Source organism: Spinacia oleracea, chromosome 1 (genome assembly GCF_020520425.1).
Source record: "Spinacia oleracea cultivar Varoflay chromosome 1, BTI_SOV_V1, whole genome shotgun sequence".
NCBI lineage: Eukaryota > Viridiplantae > Streptophyta > Magnoliopsida > Caryophyllales > Amaranthaceae > Spinacia > Spinacia oleracea.
The window spans coordinates 86,243,031-86,270,549 of NC_079487.1; the positions used below are offsets into that span (position 1 = coordinate 86,243,031).

A 27,519-nucleotide genomic window follows, 5' to 3' on the forward strand; every position below is an offset into this window, starting at 1 on the left:
TTTTTTGCGTCAGCGAGTGACACGTGTAATATACCGGAGTAGATAGATATGGATAGAAGATTGGATTCGGATTCCTAATCTCAAGTAGTCACATGGAGTAATGTACTCCCTCCGTCCTTTTATACTCGCACCGGTTTGACCGGTGCGGAGTTTAAGACATTTGAATTGACTTATTAATTTAATGAGTGTTAGTTGATAGTGGGGTATTTTTTAATATAGTTAGTGGGAAATGTGTAAGGGGTGGGGAGTGTTGAGTGGGGGGTGTGAATTTTTAAATGATTTTTTGTAAGGAGTAGGGGTATAGGTGGGATAGTAGGTAAGTGTGATAAATAATATAATATTGGTAAAGATTTCCATGTATAGAAGCGAAGCAAGTATTAAGGAACGATCCGAAAAGAAAAGCGGTGCGAGTATTAAGGCGGATGGAGTAGTTTTGTAACAAGAAAACTAGTTCAAGGATACTTTGGTAACCCTTGAGTTGAGTTGAGGTCCTCCACTCGTTTCCAACCCTATTTTTAACGGACCACGCTCATCACACTTCCTTCTTTTCTCTCTCTACAATCTCCTCTCTTTCTCTCTCCAACCTTCTCTGCGTTCAACAATGGCGGCCCGTTCAACAAACCCTGCATTTTCTCCTTTCCCAGCTCCTCCTTCTACCAAAACCCCTAAACCCCTATCTTCCATTTATGCCGTCCCTTTTCCGACAAATTCCAAAACCCCAACCTCCTTCCTCCGCCGCCCTCTCCAAGTCTCCGCATCTCTCTCCTCTCAACCGCCTAAGCCGCAAACCCTCTCCGCCGTCAAAACCGCTGCACCATCACCCCTCACCGATGATTTAAAAGCTGAACCATTTGTTTCCCGGTTTTCCCCTGATGAACCCAGAAAAGGCGCTGATGTCCTTGTGGAAGCCCTTGAACGAGAAGGTGTTACGAATGTGTTTGCTTACCCCGGAGGAGCATCAATGGAAATCCACCAGGCTCTCACGCGCTCCGATAGCATCCGAAACGTGCTCCCCCGCCACGAACAAGGTGGTGTTTTCGCTGCCGAGGGGTATGCTCGAGCTTCTGGGCGCGTGGGTGTTTGCATTGCTACTTCTGGCCCTGGAGCTACTAATCTTGTATCTGGGCTTGCCGACGCGCTGCTTGACTCTATCCCGCTCGTTGCCATCACTGGCCAGGTTCCTCGGCGTATGATCGGTACTGATGCTTTTCAAGAGACTCCAATTGTAGAGGTTACTCGCTCTATCACTAAGCATAACTATTTGGTTTTAGATGTTGAGGATATTCCTAGAGTTGTTAAAGAAGCTTTCTTTTTAGCTAATTCTGGTAGACCTGGACCTGTTTTGATTGATGTTCCTAAAGATATTCAGCAACAATTGGTTGTTCCCAATTGGGATCATCCTATTAAACTAGGAGGGTATGTTTCTAGGCTGCCAAAATCGATGTTTACGCCGAATGAAGAGGGACTTCTTGAGCAGATTGTAAGGTTGATGAGTGAGGCTAAGAAGCCTGTGTTATATGTGGGAGGTGGGTGTTTGAATTCAAGTGAGGAGCTGAGGAAATTCGTCGAGTTGACAGGGATTCCGGTGGCAAGTACTTTGATGGGATTAGGGTCTTACCCTTGTAATGATGATTTGTCGCTCCATATGTTGGGAATGCATGGGACTGTATACGCGAATTATGCTGTTGATAAGGCGGATTTGCTGCTTGCTTTCGGGGTTAGGTTTGATGATCGTGTGACAGGGAAGCTTGAGGCGTTTGCTAGCCGGGCTAAAATTGTGCACATTGATATTGATTCTGCTGAGATTGGGAAGAATAAGCAGCCCCATGTGTCGATTTGTGCTGATGTTAAGCTGGCATTGAAGGGTATGAATAAGATTTTGGAGTCTAGAAAAGGGAAGCTGAGTTTAGATTACTCTAGTTGGAGGGAGGAGTTGGGTGAGCAGAAGAAGAGATTTCCATTGGGTTTTAAGACATTTGGGGATGCTATTCCGCCACAATATGCTATTCAGATGCTTGATGAGTTGACTGGTGGTAATGCTGTTATTAGTACTGGTGTTGGACAACATCAAATGTGGGCTGCCCAGCATTACAAGTACCGAAACCCTCGTCAATGGCTGACCTCAGGTGGTTTGGGGGCCATGGGTTTTGGGCTACCAGCTGCTATCGGAGCTGCTGTTGCACGACCAGATGCAGTGATTGTCGATATTGATGGGGATGGAAGTTTTATCATGAATGTTCAAGAGTTGGCTACAATTAGGGTGGAAAATCTTCCAGTTAAAATAATGCTTTTGAATAATCAACATTTAGGTATGGTGGTTCAATGGGAAGATAGGTTCTACAAAGCTAATAGAGCACATACTTACCTTGGAAATCCTTCAAAAACTGCTGAAATCTTCCCTGATATGCTCAAATTTGCTGATGCCTGCGATATCCCTGCAGCTCGTGTTACCAAGGTGAGTGATTTGAGGGCCGCAATGCAGAAAATGTTGGATACTCCAGGGCCGTACTTGCTGGATGTGATTGTACCTCATCAAGAGCATGTGTTGCCTATGATCCCCAGTGGTGCCGGCTTCAAGGATACCATCACAGAGGGTGATGGAAGAACATCTTATTGAGATTTGAGAGGGGATACTCAAGTTGTATGTATATTAGAATGTTTTTTATCAGAAAGTTTAGAGATTACTGGGTGTTTTCTGTTTAAGTTAGTTTGTTGTTTGTCATGTTGCTTTCTACTTTGAAAAACTTTTTTGTAGTCTGTTGACTGTTGAGCAATAACCATGGTCGATATGATGGATGATCTACTATACCCTTTGCAGAATCACATTAGTGTCTTTGTGTTGTTTTTCGATCTGAGTTAATGACAACTATTAGTTGCCTTGACAAAATATTAAGTGTACCCTAATTAATATGTTCTTTCTTCTTAATTGATTGTGTTTGATAATTGTTAACCAAGAGTATATTAGAATGGGCGGGAATATTGGATATTGTCATATTGTTTGGCCAAATTCGCATTTATTCTTGAAAGAGAACAATAAAATAAATATGCCAAATCCAAAGGTGTAAATGTTGGTGAACCTTAAGTAATTTTGTCACCGTGTTCTGTATTAATGGTAGTTGGTACGATAACTGCAAAGAAGCAATCTTTTTATGATGAGCTGATTATTGTAGCGCTTACTGTGAGTCGAATTGGTGTTTCTTCGTTATGTAAGTTCTGTGGCATATTTATTTGCTCTTCTACAATTGCTATAATGGCTGCCCCAAGGTATCCTAAACCCTGTGTATTTAATTACACTTCTGTTTCTGATTAAGTGATTATCACCTCTGTACTAACTCTTTACCCTGTGTGTCATTAATGAGAGCAAAATTTCAGAAAATACATTTTCTATAGATGTGCTAAACTTCAGCACTTAGTGAACCGCAAATGATGTAACTTGCTAGATTCATAATCTAGTGACTGTAATGATCCAAGGAGATAGTGAATTCAGCTATTAGCCCCCACAACAGCATTTTACTGTAGTTCAGAGTTTAGACACCTGTTGCAATTCAGAATTCATGGAGATGCTATGGAAATTGGGAGAACTCACGGGATGTGTCCTTACCATAGTGTATCCTGCTGGGATTTTCTGGCTAATGGCATATAAATTATAATAGCTTTTGCATTAGCATTTACAAAAACTCAAGGTAATTTTTGTTTGTGCTTCTTCAAAGATAAGATGGAACTTTCTGCCCTCAGGTCCCCCTATTTTATTTTGATAATACAGGATTACAGGGTTTGCTACCAGAAAACCTCCTTACCACCCTCTTTTAGTTATGTTTTGAGATGTGTTTGTGGGAATTTGGAGGGAAGGAACTGGTTTTATTCCATTCTTAATTATCGTAATTTTTTTTCCAACGATTGAAGAAGCGTGGTTGGAAGGAAGGAACTGGTCTTGGTCTTTCTCAACAGGTTCCTTTTCACTCTCTCATCCAATTATGTCTATTTTTTAGGTTTTGTTATAAATATATTGTATTGTGGATGCCCATTATATCTCTGACATCCTTATCCTATATAATACATGTATATGTACATATTATGTTGATGAAAATAAAAATGATAACCGCCAGTTTCTCTCTTCCTCTCTCCCCTTTCTCCCTAATTTCATAACGACGAAAGTGATTTTGAATATGGTGACATAACTCAATTAGAGGTTGTTGATTTATGAACTTCCCCCGAAGGGACTAATTAAGTCTAAAAATGTCTCTCATATATAATGATAATAGATTATGAAGAGATATGTTTAATGGTAGGCAAAATTGCTACCACAATAGTTGAGAATGGAATACATGCAAAAATCAGTGGGAGATAGCTTTTAACTTTACAAAATAATGGTATATGGATTAAAATGATACATGGATGGTAAATGTGGTACAGGTTTTTGTTCATAAATTATGAACACGAGTATGAGTTTATGATATTGATATCATCCTGAAGATGAAGAATGATAAATATGTTTATTGAAATTGATATGTACCACAACTATAGTCAAAACTCCAGAAGAGTATAAGCTATCTTTCCATAAGTTTTGTTAGATTGTCTTGCACAAATGAGACACTAGTTTGTGTCGTTATATCACATCACAATATGTTCAAATTATAGTATTTTATAATTACAGTGATCACTTTGGGAAGATAACCAGCAGTTATCGAATGAAATTTTTTTATATTATATTATATATGTATGATGTGATAATTTAGGCCATCCGGGTTTAAGAACACCCGTCATGAGATTTTATTGTCAAATAAAAGTTTATGTGCTGACACTCCCTCATATGTTGTATATATATTCAAAGGCAAGACATATTGATGAGGTTGAGTTGTATTTCAATTGAATGTCAATTGAGAAAATAAATACAAGAGATATTAATTACTTTGAAAACTTGTATAATGATATGATAGGTGACTTGAAGTTCACCATGATAGTAAGTGACTTGAAGATCACCAAGAAGTTTACTTTGAAAACTTGTATCATAAATCTCTTGATTGGGGCAATCATATATCAGCACGAAATGAGAAAATATGAAAAGAATACAACTGCATAGTGCATCTACTCCCCATGATCAATATTAATCTCCAGAAGAGAACGAAAGTATGAAGCATTTATTAATACACGCTGAAAATTGTATTATTAGTTGGTGAAAGATTTTATGCCCCATAATATATTGAAAATATTTTCCCAACTTAGGGGGAGACGAGCTAGAATAAGTTGGCAAAATCGAAAGATAATATATCGATCCCCATATGAGTAAGTGTAAATGCCAACTATATGTCCTCGCAGTATGTTAGGACATAAATATCTATGACTTGATTATGTTAAATTGTTACATGTTCAAATGCATAAATGTGTATAATGGTCATAGTGCTCGATGTTACTATAATGATCTTGCCAATATTTATTTAAATCTCTGCACCTGAAGTGTAGATTATATATACGGTTCCAACACAGTGATGAGATATAGATTTATTTATATGAAAAGGGCAAGATAATGCAGTTGATGATATATTTGAAAAGAAAGAAAACACTAATATACAGTGTATATATATGAAATACCCTTGAGGTGGTATAGATATCTGAACTAAAATAGATGGCCTGTGAGAAAAGATGAATGGTACCTATTGAATAAGTATTCAGATATCATTGATGAATAGCATGCAAAGTATATGTTGAAGAATTTTGATGATACCGGTATATGATGGAACCGGAATATAATGCATATGCGAGAAATAATGGATTGAATAGGGGATTGTAAATTTATGTCTATTTCGATGTAGACATCATTATAATGATCAAATGAGCTCATGGACCTGAAGTCCAACAAGTTATGGATTTGAAATATCCACGCTGTACAGTGTTTTGCATTTTGAGTCTTACATTCATATACATGTGTAGTTAATATGTAAATGCATCATTCATCATACATTTAGTTTTTTTTGTATTTTATCATGATTGATTTTCATTTATCTAGTTATATATGTTTCAAAACTATTATGATGTCGTATATGAATATGCATCCAAAGAATGGTATGATAGATTTGCAACTTTATGAATTTTATAAGAGGAGTTTCTTACTCCAATGGGCGAAGAGTTGCGAAAGAACTATATATATAATGTTGATTTAATAACATGTTATGCATCATGCAAATAAGAAAAGTTCCTGAAGAACTTGCACATGATGTTATTAAACATCTAGCCCTTTAAGTTTTGCATATGAATATCACAACATTGTTGAGATATTATCAAACTCTTAAAGAGTGTTTTCGATTGAACTGTCGTCTCAACCAGTAGTTTGAGTACTTGAGAAATATGAAATATACATATTAGTTTATTCACGGAAGAATTCTTGTACAATATGAGTTGATTCAAAATTATAAGATAAGAGTATGTAATGTCCTTACATTGAGTTTTATTTTATGGTCCAGAAGAACCATAAATCACATTAGATCCTAAGTTGGACAGTGATATTATTATTTATCATGTATTGTCATGAAAGTATGGCTAGAGAAATTTTGATCAACATTGATGATTACTACTACTTATGACTTCCAGAAGAAGATTTATATATGTCCAATATTTAAGGATATATTTTGTAATATTATGTACAAGCTAGAAAATATATTTATTTCGGGTATTATTGTCAAAAGTCTGGTGATATAAATACCCACCTAGTGCATACAAGTGAACGTTTGAAAATTCAACTCAAATTGTGGAGAATCAACTTCCAAGGAACTTCATGTTGCTACATTTGGAAAGTTATCAACGGCATTAGATTCATTGAATTAGAAGATCTCAAGTGATATATTCATCAGGGGGAGAAAATACGCGTTGCACTCTTTTTCCCTTAACCATGGTTTTGTCCCATTGGGTTTTTCATGTAAGGTTTTTAACGAGGCAACATCCCAAGCGTATTATGATGAGTGTTGTACTCTTTTCCTTCACTAAGTTTTTTTATCCCACAGGGTTTTCTTAGTAAGGATTTTAATGAGGCATCATCTCATGTATATATTACAGGGCCATTGTATTATTTTAGATAATGGACATCCAAGGGGGAGTGTTATAAATATATTGTATTGTGGATGCCCATTATATCCCTGACATCCTCATCCTATATAATACATGTATATGTACATATTATGTTGATGAAAATAAAAATGATAACCGCCAGTTTCTCTCTTCCTCTCTCCCCTTTCTCCCTAATTTCATAACAGGTTTTTATTTATTTATTGTTGTTGAACACTTTTTTGATCTCAAGTTCTCAACCATCACAACTCACAAGTTTATCATTAAAATTTGCAATTCAATTTAATCGAATCCTAAGGCTTTATTTGGTTGGGAGGAATTGGAAGGAAAAGAAAAGAAAGGAAAAGTAAAATAAGGTTTCCTGTATTTCGTACAAATAATAATATGGGAAGTGGAAGGAAAGGAAGGGAATTGGAAGGAAAGCTCCTTTATAAAATTTTCACTTTCCTTTCCTCCCAAAATTGGAGGAATTTGGAAGGAAAGAGAAAATTAAAAGCTGTCATTTATGTTTTCTTTCTCTTTCCTTCATTTCTTTCCCTTAAAACCAAACACAGGAAAATAAAATCTATTTCTCTTCCCTTATTTTCCTTTCTTTTCCCTTCCTTTCTTTTCTCTTCCTTTCCTTTACTAATAATGAACCAAATAGGGCCTAAGACAAGACGACAATTGGGTATATTGCTTAATTTTCAAATATACGATGTTACTTTTATCTGGGTATTGCTTAATTTTCTGCATTTTTATGTTTTTGATCGTGGGGTAAGTACTATCAAATTATCATTTCATCCGGGTTTTGCAAAATTAGACATATGTCAGTCAAAGAGATTGGCACATGGCAGATCGAGATGCCAGTTGGAGAAACTATAGAAGTTTCTAGACGTTGCCAATGAGTTGGATTAAAACATGATAAGCTGGATATAGTGCACATCTTATTATTCTATATTGTGAAATTGTATTTGAATACTCCTAGAAATATTGCTGTTTGATGCAACAGATATGGTTTTGGAATTTCTACGGAGAGAAAAAAGATATGGGATACAACCTAATGAAGATTTTGATTTACTAAATAAGGTTTGTGAAACTATTTTAAGCTCATGCCCCTTTTGTCTCAATTTTGAAATATTTATATTGTCAGCACCGATGAGATTGTATTTTGTAGGCCCTTGCGCTAGGGGAGCAGAAAACAAGTCTATATGAAGAATATATAAAGAAGGTATGCCGTTGGTTAATATAATAGCTTATGCATCTGAGTTTGCCTTATTCTCATCACTGCTTTTTTATGTCACTTCTGTTAGTAGTCAGCAATTTTGGTCCTGTCTTTAGAATCTTATTAGACTATAAGCAATCAGTTAACAGTCTGCATTACTTGAGAGGCTTTGGTAGCGTGCCAATCTCGGTAAGAGGCTTTTCAGGTAATTGCAATACTGACACATATGATATATGTGGGAGTTCATACAGTTAGTCTGGGTCTAAGATGAGTGGACTTAGACTGCAATAGGATTAGGACAACTCAGCTATTAAAAATTAGGTTTAGGGGGGAAAGGGGATGTTTAAGGGGGGAAAATATTTCACTAATGCCGCCATTACTCTCATCTTAAGCGGGATTTTCAGCGCCCTCATTCTTCACCAAATTATCCCGCTCAAAATTTCACCCTGAAAAAAATAAAATAAAAAAAGGAGTACAAGGTTTTGAGATGTTTGTGGCAAGTGACATTATAAAGAAGGAGTACAAGGCTAAGGGTGTTTCTAAAATAGGTGTTGGAGAACTTGAGGCTAGGCCGCATATGATGGATAGAATAAGGTTTAAATGTAAGAAGGGAGGTGTTAAAAAAAGTGCAGGGTCTAATGTAACTGGTTGCAAAATGTTTGTTTATGGTACAGCGAAAAATGGAGAGTTCGTACTTGTTAGTTGTGATTTAAATCATAATCACCCTCTAAGTCCCGAATGTAGTAGAATGATGGTTAATTATAGAAGCATTGACGGACCGACCTTTGATAGGATAATGATATATGAAAGGGCGGGTGTTAGCATCAATAGAAACTTCGGGACTCAATTGATTGAAAAAGGTGGTTTTGATAATATGACGTTTAACAAAAAGGATGTGAAGAACGCCTTAGCTGTTGAACGTCGTAAAACAATGTTTGAGAAAGGAGATGCTGCCGGGCTTGAAGAGTATTTCAAATCACAACGAGAATTGAATTGCGATTTTTATAGTTCAATGCAACGAGATGAAGATGGCATTTTAAAGAACGCATCTTGGTCCGACGCGCGTAGTAGAGGAGCTTGCAAATATTTCAGGGACGTGATTAGTTTCGACACCACTTTTTCTAGCAATAGGTACGTAAATTTATATTTAAGAGCTTAGTTTGTTTTTATGTTTATTTAGGGCAAGTGTTATTATATGTTTTATACTTGCATGTTAAAATGTTTAGTGACTTGCATGGGATAATGGTTTGTTTTTTTGGGTTATAGGGTTTTAGGGTTTAGGGTTTACGCCTTTTGTTTGGCTTATTATCCTATATGAAATGCATGGTTATTAGGTCTTCGATTTTTATATTTATTTCGTGAGCAATTTGCATGGTAATGTATGCAATACTACAAATGTATTCGTTAAAGTTGTTAATTGGATAGGTATCTTATGCCATTTGCTCCCTTTGTTGGCGTCAACCATCATGGTAAATCGATTGTCTTCGCTGCCTCTTTAATCTCACACGAAGACACTGAATCATTTGTTTGGGTGTTTGAGGAATGGCTGAAGTGCATGGGGAAGCCTCTCAAGGGAATTTTGACCGATCAAGACAAGGCAATAGGTAGAGCCATAAGTGAATTTTTCCCCGGTGTTCCACACAGGCTTTGTTTGTGGCACATGTTACAGAATGCTTCTCGCAATCTAGGCAAGCTTGCAGAATGGAAAAGCATTGATACACTCATCCGAACAGCTGTCCACGATATGCTTGATCCTAATGAGTTTGATGAGGCTTGGTGCCTTGTGATGGAGAAATATAATCAATGTGGTAAGGGGTGGATGCAGGATGCGTATGATAACCGTCGGAAATGGGCACCAGCCTACAATAGAGGCACATTTTGGGCTGGAATGTCATCTACCCAAAGAAGTGAAGGTATGAATCGTTACTTCAAAATTCATGTAGACTTAGAATGTGGATTAGTCCAGTTTATTAAGAACTACGAGTTTTGTATGAATATAAAGGCCGAGGAAGAGAAGGAGGATAATTTTGATAGTGTAGATACGCCTCCTCAACTTGATGTTGATAAGAGTATGTTAGCCGAGTATGTTTTCCATAAGGTTTACACGAACGCAATGTTCGCTGAAGTTGTGAATGAGCGTAAAGGTTTAACCCACACAAATGTTACCAAAACTGATTCACTAGGGCCACTTGTATTGTATAGAGCAGATGAGAAACTAACCTCCCCCCATTGGAGGAAAAGGTATAAGAGCTATAACGTTAAAGTAGATAAGGTTAAAGGGGAGCTAAGCTGTTCATGTCAGTTGTTTGAATTTAGAGGTATTTTATGTAGGCACATATTGAAAGCCATGGATGTGGAGGATTTTCAATTTGTACCGGAGAAGTATATACTAGATAGATGGAGGAAGCAAGTTAGGTCATATGAGAGCATTAGCGTTTCATACTATGATCCAGAAGAAACTAAACGGCTAGCAAAAGCTAAAGAGCTCACTCAAATACATAATTATTTGAGAGAATTAGCCATCCATAATGAGGAAGCCTACAAGTTGTATACGGAAGCTACTGATGCCCTTAGCATAAAAATGGAGGATGTGGTGGGTATTCGAAAGACTGGCGATGTAGGGGATAATTCCATTTGTTGGTGGGATCCGGAAGCACGTAATGTGTTTGGTCGTCGTAGGTTACGCCCAAGAGAGCATAATGAACGCGCTCTGAAAAGGATAGCTCAACCTGCTGAAGATGGTGTGATTAAAACACCAGTTGACAAGAGGCATGTTGGTTGACCAAAGAAAGGAGCTTGTTCAATTTATGACAAATCTAAGAAGAATCTAGCATCTACGCACGTTGAGATTGCAGCTAATGAGGTATTTTTGTTTCGTTGAATGTTTTTATTATTTATTTTTTGTTTGTTTTTTGTCGACTATAATGTATGTTGTGTACGTTAATTGTAGGAACTTATTAGGTCTACCTATGGGCATATTCCTAGCTACCGAGCTAGACAAGAACACGCGAACAACGTTCACGACGCACGTGTAGATCTTTCTTACAATGGACCCGTGTTAGAAGACATTCTTGAAAGCTCTCAGATTAGTTTGTCTGAAGATTTATCTCAAACTTTTGATTACGATGCGTTTGTATGGCGCAAAAGACCTGGAAGCCGGAAGCCGGATGACGTTGTAGTTGTTTTTAGTAAATCATTATTTTAGGTGTTAAAATGAGGATCTAATGATAAGTATGTGTAGTAAATTACTATTTAACTCGTTAAAATGCCTATTAATTTGAAAGGATTGTTAAAGTTTTGTGGTGACGATGTTGTTAACTTTCCACAATTATTGAAAACGAACAACACCCAATAATCATCAATAAACGTAAGTAATCAAAACTATACAAGTTATTAAAGTTTGCTTCAGGATGATATCGTAAATTAATTAAATTATCAATTTAATGGTGGCACTTTCTACATGAATATGATTTTGTATACATTTCATTAAATTCCCTAAATACTAAAATAAAATGTATAATTTGTCATTTCTGTTGTTCATACTTTGGTTGAAAAATATTTCTACTCGCGTATTTATGTCAAAAACAATGTCTCCAAACAATCAAATGTCGGGTAGGTTGATGAGTATATCGTAACATGTAGACTCAAGAATTGTTTGTTGAACTTAAAATTATAGCACGAGTCGAACCCTTGAAATTTTGAATGATTTGAAGAGACACATTACGTATAAAATGAAGAACGTTCGGACTTTTGAACGGAAAATCAACAATAACCGATTACAACAAAATATAACTTGATTGTTGTAGATTCTTAAAGTTTAAGGATTCTACTAGCTTGGGTGAACAAAAAATAAAATCAAAAAACATATTGTCACCACGCATGTCATACAACTAGTTGTATATTTTTTGGATTCCTAGCAAATCAAGGACCTCCCGGACCGTGATCGTGTTGTTGTCGCTGCATACCAAGCGTCCAAGAATGTATTTCCGCGTTGCTCCGGCGTTCTTCGTATACGTCTGTGAATTTTGACATCAGTGTTTGCAAAAGTTTGTAAATTTAAAAAACCTATCTATATTAATATACCCTTACCTTCATCCACGCTGTAACAACCTCAACTGAAGACAACAACAACACCATGCATAATAGTGCCCCGTCCTCTTGTATTTTGTTCTTCGGGTGTTGATCGACCATTACTACCATTGCGTCGCTCAAGTTCCATGCATTTTTATTAAACCCGATCATTGGTTGCAGTTTCTTAAATATCATATCCTAAAAAACAAATATGTAAGTGAATCAATTGTCTTGGTTTTTAAAACTAGGAAAAGGGTTTAGTAAGTTTGCCACTCACCAAGTGCTTCACAAAAACAAAACTGAAACTGTTAGTTGTATGAGGCGTAATGCTCGGGTCATACGCGAATACATTGCGGCGGGAAACCTTACACTTTTTGTTTGAATGAGTTGGGTTAAATCTAACCACGAATCACTGACCTTTATGAAAAAGCGGTATGTATAACTGCGTAATAATCAACTCTGGCTACATTAGCAAACATTGATTATTTCCTGTAATTCACGACCACAACTGTAATTAAATTGACTTTACCGTACGAATTCCCTTCATGTCAAATCCTTGTTCCATGTCAAGTTTCATGTCGTTTGCCAGTAACGTAATCAGTTCATTATACTTGGCCACAGAGCTACCCGTTGAAATCAACTCATCCTGTACAAAGATCGTCCTCATTAAACAGGCAGTTCAACAAAAAGAATTAACCCAAATTTTATGAATTGGAATACTTACCCAAAACTTAGGTGTAACCACATACGTTGTAAAGATCTTCATATCACGAAGTTGGGCGTTCAAAAATGAACACCAGGCACACATAACCTAGTGCGAAAGTGCAATGAATTTATTAAAATGTAATGCTTTTAAAACAGTTTTTTCATCAACTTAAAAAATTAAAGTGTGTTCATTAATTTACCTCCACGTCAATCTCTCCATTCCTCTTGAAAGAACGATAAAGGGTACCCCTTGTCAAGGCGTGTGTTTGCGTTTGTAATAAGACATGGTTCTCAAATTTATTATGCTCAAGTATTTTTTCAGAAATTTTCCTATGTGTGGTTGTTACCACAGTTTTTGGTATGAATCGTCCAATTTTTTCCAAAGAATCAACAAATTTCCTGTCTTCATCAACTTCTACAACGTTGTCTTGGACCACGATTTTTTCTTTGGGTAGGGTGGGTGCAACATAAGTAAATTTTTTTCTCCACCACTTGCACTAGTCTCTGCACTAGTTTTTTCAGCTGCTTTGTTTGAAGCATTAGCCTGGTAAATTCAACACTTTAATGTTAAACTACACCTAGGGATAAGTGGGAAATGACATATCTTATAATCTGGAAAGATTGATACCTGTCTATTGCCTATAATTGGTTGACGAACTCTTCATCGTACTGCAGACTTTATTGCTTCCTTCGGAGGTGGGGATGGTTTTCCAACTGTGACATTCACTCTGTCCTTCAACCACGGTGGTAATTCTGTCTGAACACTGATTGGATATGGTTTCCAATACAGAACATCTCGCACCACCTAATTAATTAAAATAGTGAGAACTCATTGCAATGACACGAATGCATAATATCTTATTATCAGGAGCATACCGGTGCATGGCCATAGGTACCATCTTGCCCCGAATCTTGATTAATCAAATCATATATGTCTTTTGTCTGCCAAGCTCCCAGCCTTGGAAAGTGTGTTTTCCACCCCTTTAGCCTGTCTAGGTACGCAATCTAAGTAATGTAAAACGCAATGGAAAAGCTAATTAGTACGCACATTATAGATTTAGCCAACGTAACAGTCATTTGTCTGTACAATATAAACTCACCAATAAAATCAATGCTGATGCTTTCCCACGCTCTTTTCCATGACCAACCATCCACTCATACAAGAAAGCTCACCAGTTCCATTCATACGGGTCATTTATGTATTCATCTTTAAGAATATGTAACAATTTCGGAGTAATGTAGTTATACTTAGTCATGCAAAAGAGACTGCCGAATGACAGTAGTATGAAATGCCTCAGAAACGTGTTCCTACCATCAATTTCACACAATGCCTTGTTATACACATCAATATACTGAATCCCCTTTTTTTGTTATACTCTTCCTCAAACCTGGTTAGTTCCGGGTCATCCCCTTTAAGAGGACTAAATTCATAAAGCCCTTCCGGTAACCCAGTGATCCACATTATCATATCTTCATCTATTACAATACTATAATCCTCACGAATCTGTAAAGTTTTAGTTTTCGCATCCCACCTTCCCTCTAACCAACTCAAGAAGTGCCTATCAATCTTTGTGACTTTAAGATTTAATATTGACACAAATCCCGCAGCCTGCACCCAATTTTCTTTAATTGGACCCATGTTGGTAACCAAGTCATTCACAAGATCCGGGTAAGCACGTAAAGCGGTATGCTGCAAATTTAACAAAATAACACATGTTGTACGTAACATCAAAATAACTAAATGTAACACCTTCATGAATAATGATTCTGGATACACAACCAAAGAACTTACTTGAGCCCTCACGGTGCTTTCACCTTCACCCTTAGGTGGTCTTCCAGGGCCACCCTTAACCCATTTTTCACTTGGGCGCGGTCTTTGCGCTCTTTGGGCATCTGTTAGCGGCGGCCTGCCTCGCTTTTTTTTTTTGCTTAGTTCCTTAATCGTAGAGGGTTCAATGTCATCTCCAGTTTCTTCTAATTCATATTGTATACTTTCCCATATATTCTCCTGATAAAGTGTAATAATATACAAATTAGCTGAAAATATTTCTCTCAATGTATACATAAATGCACTAACCAATTTTCTCCTACCGACGAAGGATAAAACATTATGTTCACGTTACTAAATTAACTTCTCCTTCAACAATAAAATCTTCTAAATATGCTGCAAAATTTTCAACTTCACTAACATGACTTGAAGTTTGGTCAATTGGATTACTTTGTTCGTTGTTAGGTGTTTGTTTTTCCTAATTTGAAAACAAAAATGAACCCCTTAAACTCATGCGTTTCCCAGTATACATTATTACCATTAAAAAAATTTCATATGGTAAGCACATAAACTTGTACCTGAGTGTTTTGGTTCCCTTCTGACTAAGAAACAATCACAGGAGAATTGAGCTTAGAACTATCCCCTTCCTTAGTTGGGTCTTGGTCATTAGGTTCTGGTGAAGAGTACCCCTTTTCTATTTTTGTAACATCAGCAAAAGGATTCAGTGAGGGATCTTCTTCTCTATCAACAATAAGCACGGTCATTCTGATTTATAATTTGTTTTTAAAATCAACAAAATTTAACAATTACCTTACTGAATTGTTAATCCGACATCAATATTTTTGCAGAATTGTTAAACATGCAAATCAAAATTTATTTTTCCTTAAATATCATAACGTACATTCAACTCTGACCAAGAAATGAAATCAACTCCAACTACAAATAAAATTAAAACCAGAATTCATCACAAAATTAGAAACTTACATTATGTAGTTCTTTAAAGTTACCAGCAATTACAAATCTGGCTTTTGCACTATGGTTGTTGGAGTGATGGTGGTCGGTGAAGGAAAATTTGTGGAGGAAGGAGAGAGAAAGTGTTCGTTGTTTTAAAAAAAATAAACGAAAAAAATGAAGTTGTGAACAGTTGACCCTCAAAAGGTAGTGGGACCTGCTTCTTCCATAGCTACAACCAATAAGCTCACTACCCCTTTTACTTTTTCGGTTTCCAAGTATTAGTTTAGTGTGTAGTAATGAATCATAAAAATATCTGCCAGTTTTTTTTTTTTTTTTTTTTTTTTTTGTATTCGTATTATATAAAATAGTTTATTATATCTGATAAATTATTTATTCTTGTTTCACTGGTATTTCCAAGTTTATTTTTGTTATAAATGAACGTTAGTCATTTATTTTAATTAGTCGAATCACCAAGGAAAAAACAATTGTTCCAACATAATAAAATGTAACGTACTAGCCGATGCACCTTACCATGTATTTAGGTCAAATCCATATGTAGACCAAACACGTAAACATACCGGGAGATCTAATCGATTCAATTTAATAAAACATATAGGACTTAGATAGGTCAAATCCATATGTAGACCAAACCCGAAGCAAACCGGGAGATGTATTTAGGTCTAATCCATATGTAGACCACACCCGAAGCAAACTGGGAGTTGTATTTAGGTCTAATCCATATGTAGACCAAACCCGAAGCAAACCGGGAGATCTAATCGATTCTACGTAATTAAACATATAGGACTTAGATAGGTCTAAGCCGATGCACCTTACCATGTATTTATATCTAATCCATATGTAGACATAACACGCAACAATATACCGGACGATCTAATCGATTCAATTTAATAAAACATATAGGACTTAGATAGGTCAAATCCATATGTAGACGAAACCCGAAGCAAACCGGGAGATGTATTTAGGTCTAATCCATATGTAGACATAACACGCAACAATATACCGGACGATCTAATCGATTCAATTTAATAAAACATATAGGACTTAGATAGGTCAAATCCATATGTAGACCAAACCCGAAGCAAACCGGGACATGTATTTAGGTCTAATCCATACGTAGACCACACCAGAAGCAAACCCAGAGTTGTATTTAGGTCTAATTCATATGTAGACCAAACCCACAACAATATACCGGACGATCAAATCGATTCAATTTAAAAAAACATATAGGAGTTAGATAGGTCAAATCCATATGTAGACCAAACCCAAAGCAAACCCGGAGTTGTATTTAGGTCTAATTCATATGTAGACCAAACCCACAACAATATACCGGACGATCAAATCGATTCAATTTAAAAAAACATATAGGACTTAGATAGGTCAAATCCATATGTAGACCAAACCCGAAGCAAACCGGGAGATGTATTTAGGTCTAATCCATATGTAGACCAAACCCGAAGCAAACCAGGAGTTATATTTAGGTCTAATCCATATGTAGACCAAACCCGAAGCAAACCGGGAGATCTAATCGATTCTACGTAATTAAACATATAGGACTTAGATAGGTCTAATCCATATGTAGACATAACACGCAACAATATACCGGACAATCTAATCGATTCAATTTAATAAAACATATAGGACTTAGATAGGTCAAATCCATATGTAGACATAACACGCAACAATATACCGGACGATCTAATCGATTCAATTTAATAAAACATATAGGACTTAGATAGGTCAAATCCATATGTAGACATAACACGCAAAAACGTACCGGAAGATCTAATCGATTCTACGTAATAAAACATATAGGACTTATATAGGTCTAAGCCTATACACCTTAACATATAGAACATAGATTGGTCTTCGTTATTTTTAACCAATTTCATATCTTCATAAGCAATATTAATCGTGGCATACAATATTTAATAATGATAATTAAATTATCATCAGAGACTTAAGCATGCTTAATATTTTAATATTTCTCTTCTCATTACACTAATGGCACCTGCCATCTTCATTTTCATTGGTGCACAGAAACACACAATTTCGGCGGGTAAACATTTACTCGTTGTAATTAAGTATTCGATAATAGTATAAACATCTTTACGCAAGATGAATACAATTTCAATGCTTAGAGTTTGCAGTTAATTAAGTTAGTGCTACTAATAAATCAAAATCAATTTTTATTAATTAATGTAGTTTAGGACAAATTATTCCACATTTTGCCGCCAACTTCTATACTAATAGGTCATCACCCATATGATATATAATCTCCATATTTAGAACATCTACTTCACATTCACAAACAACAACTACAGTAATTCCCTAAATCACAAGTACATTCCAAATACAACATGGCTAGGGGCATGGCAACAAGATCTACTGCGAGCAAGGGAAAGTCTGTCCAGGAGACCCCCAAAGCAATCACAGTTAATGGAAAAGGTATAGTAAACTAACCCGACTTTAAGTTTTCAAAATGTTCCTCCATTCTATATTATTTGTAGGTGTTTAATGAGATACACACTTTTTTTTAGCCGTTCCGCCAACAAGAAGGTGGTCGAAGTACTTGGCAGTCGAATTGGAACAAGAACGCTTCAAAATCGAGTGGAGGAATTTCATGAGACTAGTAATTAAAAAAATTGGACCTTCTGAAACATCGAAAATGCTTAGTGAGTTATATTACACTCCTAAAGTAAGTGAAGTTTTCATGGAGGAAAGGGACTCGTACTTATTGGAAAATTACGGGTGGCAATCTATTGAACCCAACAAAGAAGGCCAACGAATTATTCTGGTCGCAAAAGCAGACGATCGGTTGCTTAAACGTGAACCAATGTCGGAGGATGAATTATTAATGCGGGAAGGAAAACAACGCAAAATTGAGATTGTGGATCTAACAGGCGAAGATTAGGTTTTTAATTATGCTCAATAAACAATATTTGTATTAGTATTTAAGTTATTTCAATGTACTTCATCCTTGTTCAATGGAAAATCCTACTTTATTTGACTTCAAACATTATAAACTTAAGGGTGTTGAATTATTACTTTTTAGGGTAAATTATTTTTTACCACCTAAAAAAATTGATAAATTGTTTTTTACCACCTAAAAAAATATAAATTGTCTTTTACCACCTAAAAATAAAATAAAAATTGTTTTTTAACACCTCTTAACCGAAAATGTGGACGAAAACGTTATGCGATCCCATTTCAACGAATATATTTTTTATTTCCTTATCTTATCCCACGATTTTCATGTATATAAGCTACAATTTTCCCTTACTTCAAATTAATTCACATTACGTTTTCATCCATTTTGTAGTTAAGAGGTGGTAAAAGACAATTTTTATTTTATTTTTAGGTGGTAAAAAACAATTTTTATTTATTTAGGTGGTAAAAAATAATTTGTCAATTTTTTTAGGTGGTAAAAAACAATTTTATAGGTGGTAAAGTAGGTTAAATTGTTTTTTACCACCTAAAAAAATTGACAAATTATTTTATAGGTGGTAAAGTAGGTTAAATTGTTTTTTTACCACCTAAAAAATTGACCTATTAAACATACATTAAATATGTATTGTATGTTAGTTAATTATAAACAATATTTAATGTATGTTTAATAGGTCTCACATGTTGGCCTTCCACCTATTCTGTTTTGGTGTTATGCTTTGTAACCATCAACACCAGAAATTGCAATTGAAGAACACAAAACCTAGATCCGCCACCATTTTTTTTACCCTAATAACACCAAATATCAGATTAATCAATTGGAACGACGTAATGAGCACAGCACCAGAACGATCGAGGTAAGACATACTTCATCTCTTTCATTTGATTATTAGGTGGTTCATATTTGATATTGGGGGAATGAAATTCCTTTTTAATACATTGTAGTGACTCAAACGAAACAGATCTTATTATTCTGAGTATTTGGCACAATGGTAGATTCGTTTACCATCCGAAGAAAAGCTACGAGAATGGAGAAAATCAAGTTTATGTTGTTTGTAGATCTAAATTGGACCATGACTACCTGCACTTAATTGTCAGTTCTTTTGGTTATGACGATTACAAGATCTGGGTTTTCGAAGACTCTGAAAGTTTCGACGACACCGGATTCGCCATAGAAACAACACTTGATTTCAACAAGTTCATTGACATGACAAAGAAGGACAACGTCATCAATGTCATTGTGCAGCACATGGACAAATTTGCGGAGGAAAAGTTAATTACAAAGCGGAAGTCTGCGGTTCAACATCTTCAGGCATTTAAGAGAAAACCGAAGGTAAGTGTTTTTATCAAATTTATTTTTGTTAAAATTATAACATGCTAAAAGTAAAACAACATTAATTAGTTAGAAAATGATTTAATTTGTAAGTATTCCTACACGCAGGAATTAAAGGGTACAAAGCCCAAAGTTGATATTACGGATATTCCAGCAAATGGAAAAAATGAAATAGATATTAGACTTGTCCAGAAGGTAAATTCAAGAGGATTACTTGTGTTCATACTGTAATTATATAGACCTAATTATCTTTACGAAACTAAACATTAAATTGTACTAATTCACAGATGCTTGGAATGGGTTGTGGTGTTAATCATTTTGCATCATTTTTTGCAAAATTACGAAACACTCATAAACAATGGGTACTTGAAATGGGGTTGGAGGATCTTCTATTTATGCGAATCAATGAAATTGATCACCAATTCAGATTTTGGATAAATAGTAGGTTTGATCCTAACAAATTAGAACTCAAGATAAGGGAAAACTACAGAGTCAAAATAGATGAAGTGGTGGTTGGTCGGGTTTTAGGGTTACGTTCAGATGACCATCTTCAACCCCCAACACTATCTACCAAGGCCGAGGCACAAAAACTAAAACAAATCTACAAAGGTAATACACCTTACGGTTCCATAACGGAGTCAGAGGTAAATAGGAAAATACTCGAGGATCCGAACAATAAAGAGTCCTTCAAAACACATTTCTTGCTATACGCCCGAGGTACAATTTTGTGTCCAACAAAGAAATGCGGTTGGATTAGCCCGTTGCATTTACACATGTTAAACAATGCGAGTAATGCATCGGAATATAATTGGGAAAAGTATGTCTTGGATTGGCTTGTGAGGTATGGAAAAAAAAAGTTCGCTTCAAAGACATCAAAGGAGGGTTACGGTGGGTGCACACTTCTGTTGCTGGTAAGTTTCAGAATTTTGTATACCCTAATTTTAATAACCAATTTTTTGGCATTTTAACTATACATACTTTTCGTTGGGCAGATTATATACATCGACAGACTTTCAACTGCAATGGTGAATCTAAACTTAATTCCCGACGCCTGCCGGCTTCGGGTATGGGATCAGGAAAGCGTCAATAGGGCTTTGAAATCGGACCAAAACAATGACGGTGATTACGGATTTGGTAAGGTTGTGGAAAACTTTGAGTACGGAGATAATTAATCGGGAAATTCTGTACGTTATATTAGTTATACAATTTATTTCCTTTAGTTTACATATTGTTTATTTTTTAAAACCTTTTTGTATAAGTGTAATAATTTGTTTTAATTGTGTGTGTATTGCATTTTAATTGTATTAATATACTTGTCTGTTCAATTAATTTTATATGAACAATATTTCAGCATTAGGATAAAAATCCTTACCTACAACGGTCAAATTTACAACTATAAATTTCAAACACATTCCACTTATTTCTCATTCATTCTCTTACTTTTTCTACCTCCTTAAATTCACTGCTCATATTCATAATACAAAACATGGTGTTGGAAGAGGGATCCCCCAATTCCATTTTTTCAGTTAGAAGTAATCACCGAAATGGTGGATCACAAATTTTGTGCCACCATGGTTACTTAGCAAGGCTACAGAGGTGCAAGCACACGAAGAACATTGGAAGAGGCTTTTACTCATGCCCGGTGTGGAAGGTAAGCTTACTACGTATTCATTTGAATATCTTGGTTGATGTTTGAGCTACCTTAATAACTGAATTGAACTTCAGATAGGATGACACATGCGATTTCTTTTTCTGGGAAGATGAGGTGAACGGAAACATCATAACTAAACTACAGTCCGAAGCATGTGATCTACACTTACAAAATACACGCCTTAACATTGACAATTTTTGGCTTCGGGAAAAAAATGCACTTTTAGAGGAAACAGGTGGATATCATGCAACAAATAGTTGAAGCAAGAAATAATGAAAAACTTATCGTCAAGATTGGATTCATCTTCTCGATTTGTTTCCTAGTTTTTTCACTAAGAATGTGGTCAATGTAATGTCATAGGATCGAGTTTGCATTTTAAACTAATTCTTGTAATTTTGTTCCCTTTACTTATTTCGTTCACTTGGTCTGCGCTTCGATTCCTATGTTAAGTTCAACAAACAAAAATTTATTTACTCTTGTTTAATACAAGTTATGATATTGGTGATTTGCTAACTAAATTTTTGGGTAATTTAATTTATTTATTGTTACTCAAGCTAAGAAAATGCAATTATATTACTGTTTTGTATTATTACATTTAAAAAATACCATTATTACCAACAAAATTAACAAACTTAAATAAAATAACCAATCCTTCACTACAATTTACAAGTAACCCTTTTGCATTTTCTTTTCTTAATGTTCAGCTACATACAATTACATAATAACAAGTACTAATTATTCACTTTTTTGGTTTTTATTGTCCAACTATATTGGTACAAGAATTACGTTTACGTTAAATCACTTAAATTAGAAACTTATTAAAAAAAATTAACAAAAGATGCACATGTTAAACATACGTCCATATAGATTAGCCTAAAAATATTTGTGTACATTTCTTGTTAAACTTCTTTGCACATTTTTAAAAATTCATAATAAATTCATATTTAAAAGTAATGATGACTAAAAAACTTTCCCTCTTTTCAAAAAAAGCATTACTGCAACACGCAATAAATCCTCTCCATTAATTTTTTTTTTTTAAAATAAAAAATGAAAATACAATTAAATGTAATGCATAAACAACTAACCTACTGCAACATATGCGAAACAAATAAAGGCCAATACAATAATATTTCTTAAGTAATTAAATTACATGGAAGTCGAACAGTCAAAACTAAAAACAGATCAAAACTATCTTACATCCTATACTAGTGTAGGGGTCTACGTGTTGAGCATGTGGCCAAGATTCACATATTGCATGCAGCTGCAGGCAACTTTTACTCTGCCCAAATCAGCTTCCCTGCTTTCACACAAAAAACCGAATGCTCCTTCCTCACTCTTCATTTACAAGCTTAGACCCCAAAACACCCTAAAACACCAACCTCAATTCACACGACAGTCAAAACTGAAGTTAGAAAATGGAGAAAGGGGAACCATCACAACGAAAACGCAAAAGATCTTTAAATTATAAGGTAACTAACTGATTTATGTGTAATTTTTAATCAATTCAAATCATCCAATTCAATTTTAGGAGGTTGTTAACTTAATTAGGATGATGATTAAATTTGTACTTACGATTACTTGTTTAATTCTACTTGTTTTCCATTATTATTGTGTTGTAATTTGTAGGTTCATAGTTAAAACAATAAGTTAGAGATACAAGTTATCCCTAAAATTTGTGTTGTAATTGTTTTACAATTGTAATTAAACAGTAAAAATGAAATTTGTAGGGGTACAGAAGTTCGTAATTAATGAAAAATTTAATTTTTTACAAAATTTGGGAAGCTATGTAGTTGATCTGGATGATAATTTCGTTTTATTGGGGGAATGTGAATGATAAAATTCAAAGTTTACAAAAAAAATAACATGCAAGAAGTCTTATGAATCGCTTATTGAAATTAATACTTACAATTGTTAGAACTTTGGTAGATTCGAATCGAGTGGAACATTAAAGCAAAAATATACGAAATCAGAGTTTAGGAACACAATGTCGTTATTTAGTTCAACAAATTTAATTGGAAACGAAGTACAACAAATTAAGTAGTGTAAAGCTTAAGTTTATAATGATGCACAAAATAAACAGATTACAAACACACATAAACAATTCAACATAATCGATTGTAGAATGTGTAAGATAGTGGTTCTTTAACACACATTTGGTATTAATATATGTAAATGTTTCTTTTTGGTAGCAAGACTATTTCTTTAGGTACCCTGGTTTTCGATTCAAACCAACGGATAAGGAGTTATTTGGATATTATTTGAAGAGAAAGGTTACAGGTCAGTCTGCTCGTGGACACACAATTCCTCAGTTAGACGTGTACAAATACGTTCCAGGGGATCTTCCTAGATTATCGGGTTCAGAAAGTAAAGATTCAATTTGGTATTTCCTAACACCAAACAATACGAAGTACCCTACAGCCGAAAGATCAATGAGACCGGCTAAGGGAGGGGGTTGGAAGATCAAGGGGAAAGACACTATTGTGTATTCTGGATCACGTAGAGTAGGGTATGTGAAAAAATCAATTTACTTCACTAACAAGGTTACTAAGAGTGATTGGGTAATGCTTGAGTACAAATTGATGATAAGCTCACCGAGGATGGTGTACCTCAACAATCTCACGTGCTTAACAAAGTCTTTCAAGTTGGTGACAACGGGAAGGACATTAAAGGTGGGTACGGGGGACCCTTCAAGGAGGAAGACTGGGAAAGCGAAGAAGAAGATTAAATTCCCTTAACGGGTGATGGCATAATAGATGATGGAACAGATTACGGACAATATATGTATTACGGACAGATTACGATATACGATTCCGATGCAAGGTCGTATCGTATAATACGTTTTCCAACCAATTCCCGAAAAGCTATTAAATGAATTTCCGATTCATTTAATCCGGTGATCTGTTACGTGTCATTGGTGTGACCTTGTAGGTTAAGTCAAGAGTAAGCTGTGAGTTTAATATTCATTAGAACTCACTGATCGGAAGCATTGCTCCAGCTAGGTGTTCCGATCACTTGATCTCACTGAATTAATTGTTCGCAATTACTTTGAACCTTGGTATTAGACTTAATGCACCTTGGGTGAATGACATATTTCCTTCACTAGAAGATACCACTGTCATCTCTTTATTTCAGCCAGATCCTGAAACATACAAATTATTTGATGTTATTCTTCTATTGTGTGAAGGCCATATTGTTTATCAAGGACCACGCGGGGAAACTGTTTCGATATCCAGAAAGAAAGAATCCTGCTGATTTTCTACAAGAAGTGCAGTGATAAATCATCTTGAATATAAATCATCTCCATATCTGTGCAACGATAAATCTTGAATACATTATCTCCATTCAATTGGATTGAAATAACCTTCTGCTGCAAATTTTGACACAGGAAGTGGAACCAGTATTTCCAATTCCTATTACTGGAATGTATATTCCAATCCAAATTCGTATTATCCTTTTCAATATGATTCTCATAAGATTTATTAGGGTTGTGTTTAGAGTTACTGGCTCAGGGAAGGGCCTCATGGCTGGATGGAGTTTTTGAAATGAATGTTTTGTCTGGATGGAGTTGTTTGAAAAGAATGTTCTTCTCTTGTGGTGTTGACTGTTGAAGTGCTTGGCATAGGCAATGGTTCAATATTCGAATAATCGAATTGGGTTCTAGGTAGTATTCAAAGATGGTGTTCGTTTTTTCTAACAGGCAGTGTGATGAGTTTGGGTCTAAATAAAGGGCGTTTTGAGTCATAACTGTAGACACCTACTTTTGTCCCCATTCCCGAAAGGGAAGGTTCGATGATGAGAATACAAATCTCCACTTGGCAACGCATCTCCTATAAAATAACGAATCTCAATCACCCTTTTCATTTCAGCCAAAACTGCTATTTATGGAAACCTGCTAAAGATAGTAGCTGCCGTAAAAGGTAGTTGTTAAAAGTGGCAAAGTCATAAAAGATAGAAACCTGTCAGAATTAGGTGTTGCACTCCAACATAAATCCTAAAAGAGATAGAATTTGCATTCCTGGTATAATTCGAAAATAAGAGTTACGTATTAATTAAATTCCTGACGAACCTAAAGTTCGTAATGGGCCCAGACGCATTCCGTCATAAGTTAATACGCACTAAAAGACTCGGATAAATCTCAAAAGCTCCGTGTTCTAAGAGTCCAAATCTGACAAAGAACTCGGCCCAGATCCCATTTTCAACGGATTTCGGCGCCCAGCCCTGGGCGCTGAAAATGCCTGGGGCCGTTTTATTTCCGGATTCTCTTTGGATCCGTATTCTAAAATCTATCTTTCCACGCACTCTTTTCCTATAAATACAGCCTCAAAACCGACGTGAAAAGACACACAATTCCATAACCTGAGTATTGACTCTAGCCTTAAGCCTAGCCTCACGCTGCGAAATTGATCCGGCGTTCTGTCGCAACCGACCCAAAAGTCGAACAGAACGCATCCTGCCCCTTGTAGCTGATGAATTAAGCCTAAGTACTGGAACATTGCTTGGAAACCCGAGATTCGTTAAATAAAAGGAGAAATAGCAAAGCCAAGTGGTTAGTTTTCTGAGAACCGTAACACACCTCTCAAGGGTGCGTTGTAACGTGTCCCTCATATGATTTAATCGCTTTCATCACCCTTTTATAAAATTGTCGAACTATTAACTTGATTGATCTATCACGCCTAATAAGATAATACCTTGGACAATTGAATTATCAGGCTAGGTACCTTAAATAAATCTAAATAAGATAATCACGATCGATTTAGTGTTATGTGTTGCATATTGCGAAAATCAATTCAGAATAGTTTAATAGTTTAACGCATGTCCCTTCAATTATTTATGCTGAGCTAGTAAGGATAACCTGCCTCTGGAGTTATCGATGAGAACTCCTCTCGGTAGTTACAGTCCCCCGAACTCTCAATCTCTGCCCTGCTGGTGTACGTTGAGCGATCCCCACACCAGGGATCACAAGGGAACCTATGGCCGTCGTGGTCGAACATAATTGCACTCCCTTTATGTCACGATAACCGGGGTTTTGTCAGTTTTTCTCATTGTCGTTAAAAACTGAATGGCGACTCCTATATTACTAGTCGATTAGGTGTAAACTCACAGGAAATCCAATTACACTTGATCTGACAACGTTACGCCCACGAGGGACGAGGTCACGCATTAGCCTCGTGCTTTTTCGACCCCCTGATCACAATAACTTTTAACTCTATGGGGTTAGGTAGTTGGTTGATTTCAAGTGTATTGAGTTTCGACTTGATGGGTACTATTAACTTTGGGTTCATACTAGGTGTAATGGCTTTATCTCGTTTGGTTTAGTGAGCTTTGGACTTCCTGATTCATGGTGTAATTATGAGCTTTAACTCTATTGGAATTCGAGTTATCTCGTTCATCATAATGAGTTTTGGACTTCCTATTTCATGGTATATTGAGATTTAAACAATTTATTTTGGTTGCGAATTTTGTATTAACTAGTTGTTGGACCGTGCACTAGCGCGCACAATCTCCCAAGGTATAAAAAATTATTTTGTAAAAATATTACGTAAAAGGCGGGCATCTACAAATTTATCGTAAATGCTAGAAAAACAATGCTAAAATTCAGTCTACACGTAATTGATAATACAATATTGATTACACGAGGCCTCTTGCTATAACATATATTCTTCTACACAAGTACTATTATGTCTCTATTTACAAGACATTCTTTATAACACGAGCGTTAACATCTAATGAAATCTTAAATCTTAAACTACAAAAATATTCCGATGATCAACCTACGTAGGATTCGAACCCACAGCTTTATGCAATTGCATAAT

The 27,519-nt window shown here is 35.7% G+C and overlaps 3 protein-coding genes across 3 annotated transcripts; all 3 read left to right on the forward strand.

The window, feature by feature from the left end:
- Nucleotides 1-486: 486 nt before the first annotated feature.
- LOC110802734 (acetolactate synthase 3, chloroplastic) lies at nt 487-2,806 on the forward strand. Its single transcript, XM_022008186.2, has one exon. The coding sequence runs from the start codon at nt 602-604 to the stop codon at nt 2,615-2,617; it is 2,016 nt and encodes a 671-aa protein (XP_021863878.1). The 5' UTR covers nt 487-601; the 3' UTR covers nt 2,618-2,806.
- Nucleotides 2,807-8,747: 5,941 nt separating this feature from the next.
- LOC110802719 (protein FAR1-RELATED SEQUENCE 5-like) lies at nt 8,748-11,465 on the forward strand. Its single transcript, XM_022008173.1, has 3 exons — nt 8,748-9,391; nt 9,686-11,033; nt 11,211-11,465. Exons 1-3 carry the CDS (start codon nt 8,748-8,750, stop codon nt 11,463-11,465), a joined length of 2,247 nt encoding a protein of 748 aa, XP_021863865.1.
- Nucleotides 11,466-21,541: 10,076 nt separating this feature from the next.
- On the forward strand, nt 21,542-24,441 carry LOC130465496 (NAC domain-containing protein 86-like). Its single transcript, XM_056834276.1, has 2 exons — nt 21,542-21,706; nt 23,896-24,441. The coding sequence occupies exons 1-2, from the start codon at nt 21,542-21,544 to the stop codon at nt 24,439-24,441; spliced, it is 711 nt and encodes a 236-aa protein (XP_056690254.1).
- The last annotated feature ends 3,078 nt before the right edge of the window (nt 24,442-27,519 follow it).

What these genes read in the sequence shown, in the direction of transcription:
- LOC110802734 (XM_022008186.2), top strand. Translation starts at nt 602, where the DNA reads ATGGCGGCCCGTTCAACAAACCCTGCATTTTCTCCTTTCCCAGCTCCT.
- LOC110802719 (XM_022008173.1), top strand. Translation starts at nt 8,748, where the DNA reads ATGTTTGTGGCAAGTGACATTATAAAGAAGGAGTACAAGGCTAAGGGT. An exon ending in ACCACTTTTTCTAGCAATAG is followed by an intron (nt 9,392 to 9,685) that starts GTACGTAAATTT and finishes TTAATTGGATAG; the next exon opens with GTATCTTATGCCATTTGCTC. An exon ending in CACCAGTTGACAAGAGGCAT is followed by an intron (nt 11,034 to 11,210) that starts GTTGGTTGACCA and finishes CGTTAATTGTAG; the next exon opens with GAACTTATTAGGTCTACCTA.
- LOC130465496 (XM_056834276.1), top strand. Translation starts at nt 21,542, where the DNA reads ATGGTGTTGGAAGAGGGATCCCCCAATTCCATTTTTTCAGTTAGAAGT. An exon ending in ACTCATGCCCGGTGTGGAAG is followed by an intron (nt 21,707 to 23,895) that starts GTAAGCTTACTA and finishes TCTTTTTGGTAG; the next exon opens with CAAGACTATTTCTTTAGGTA.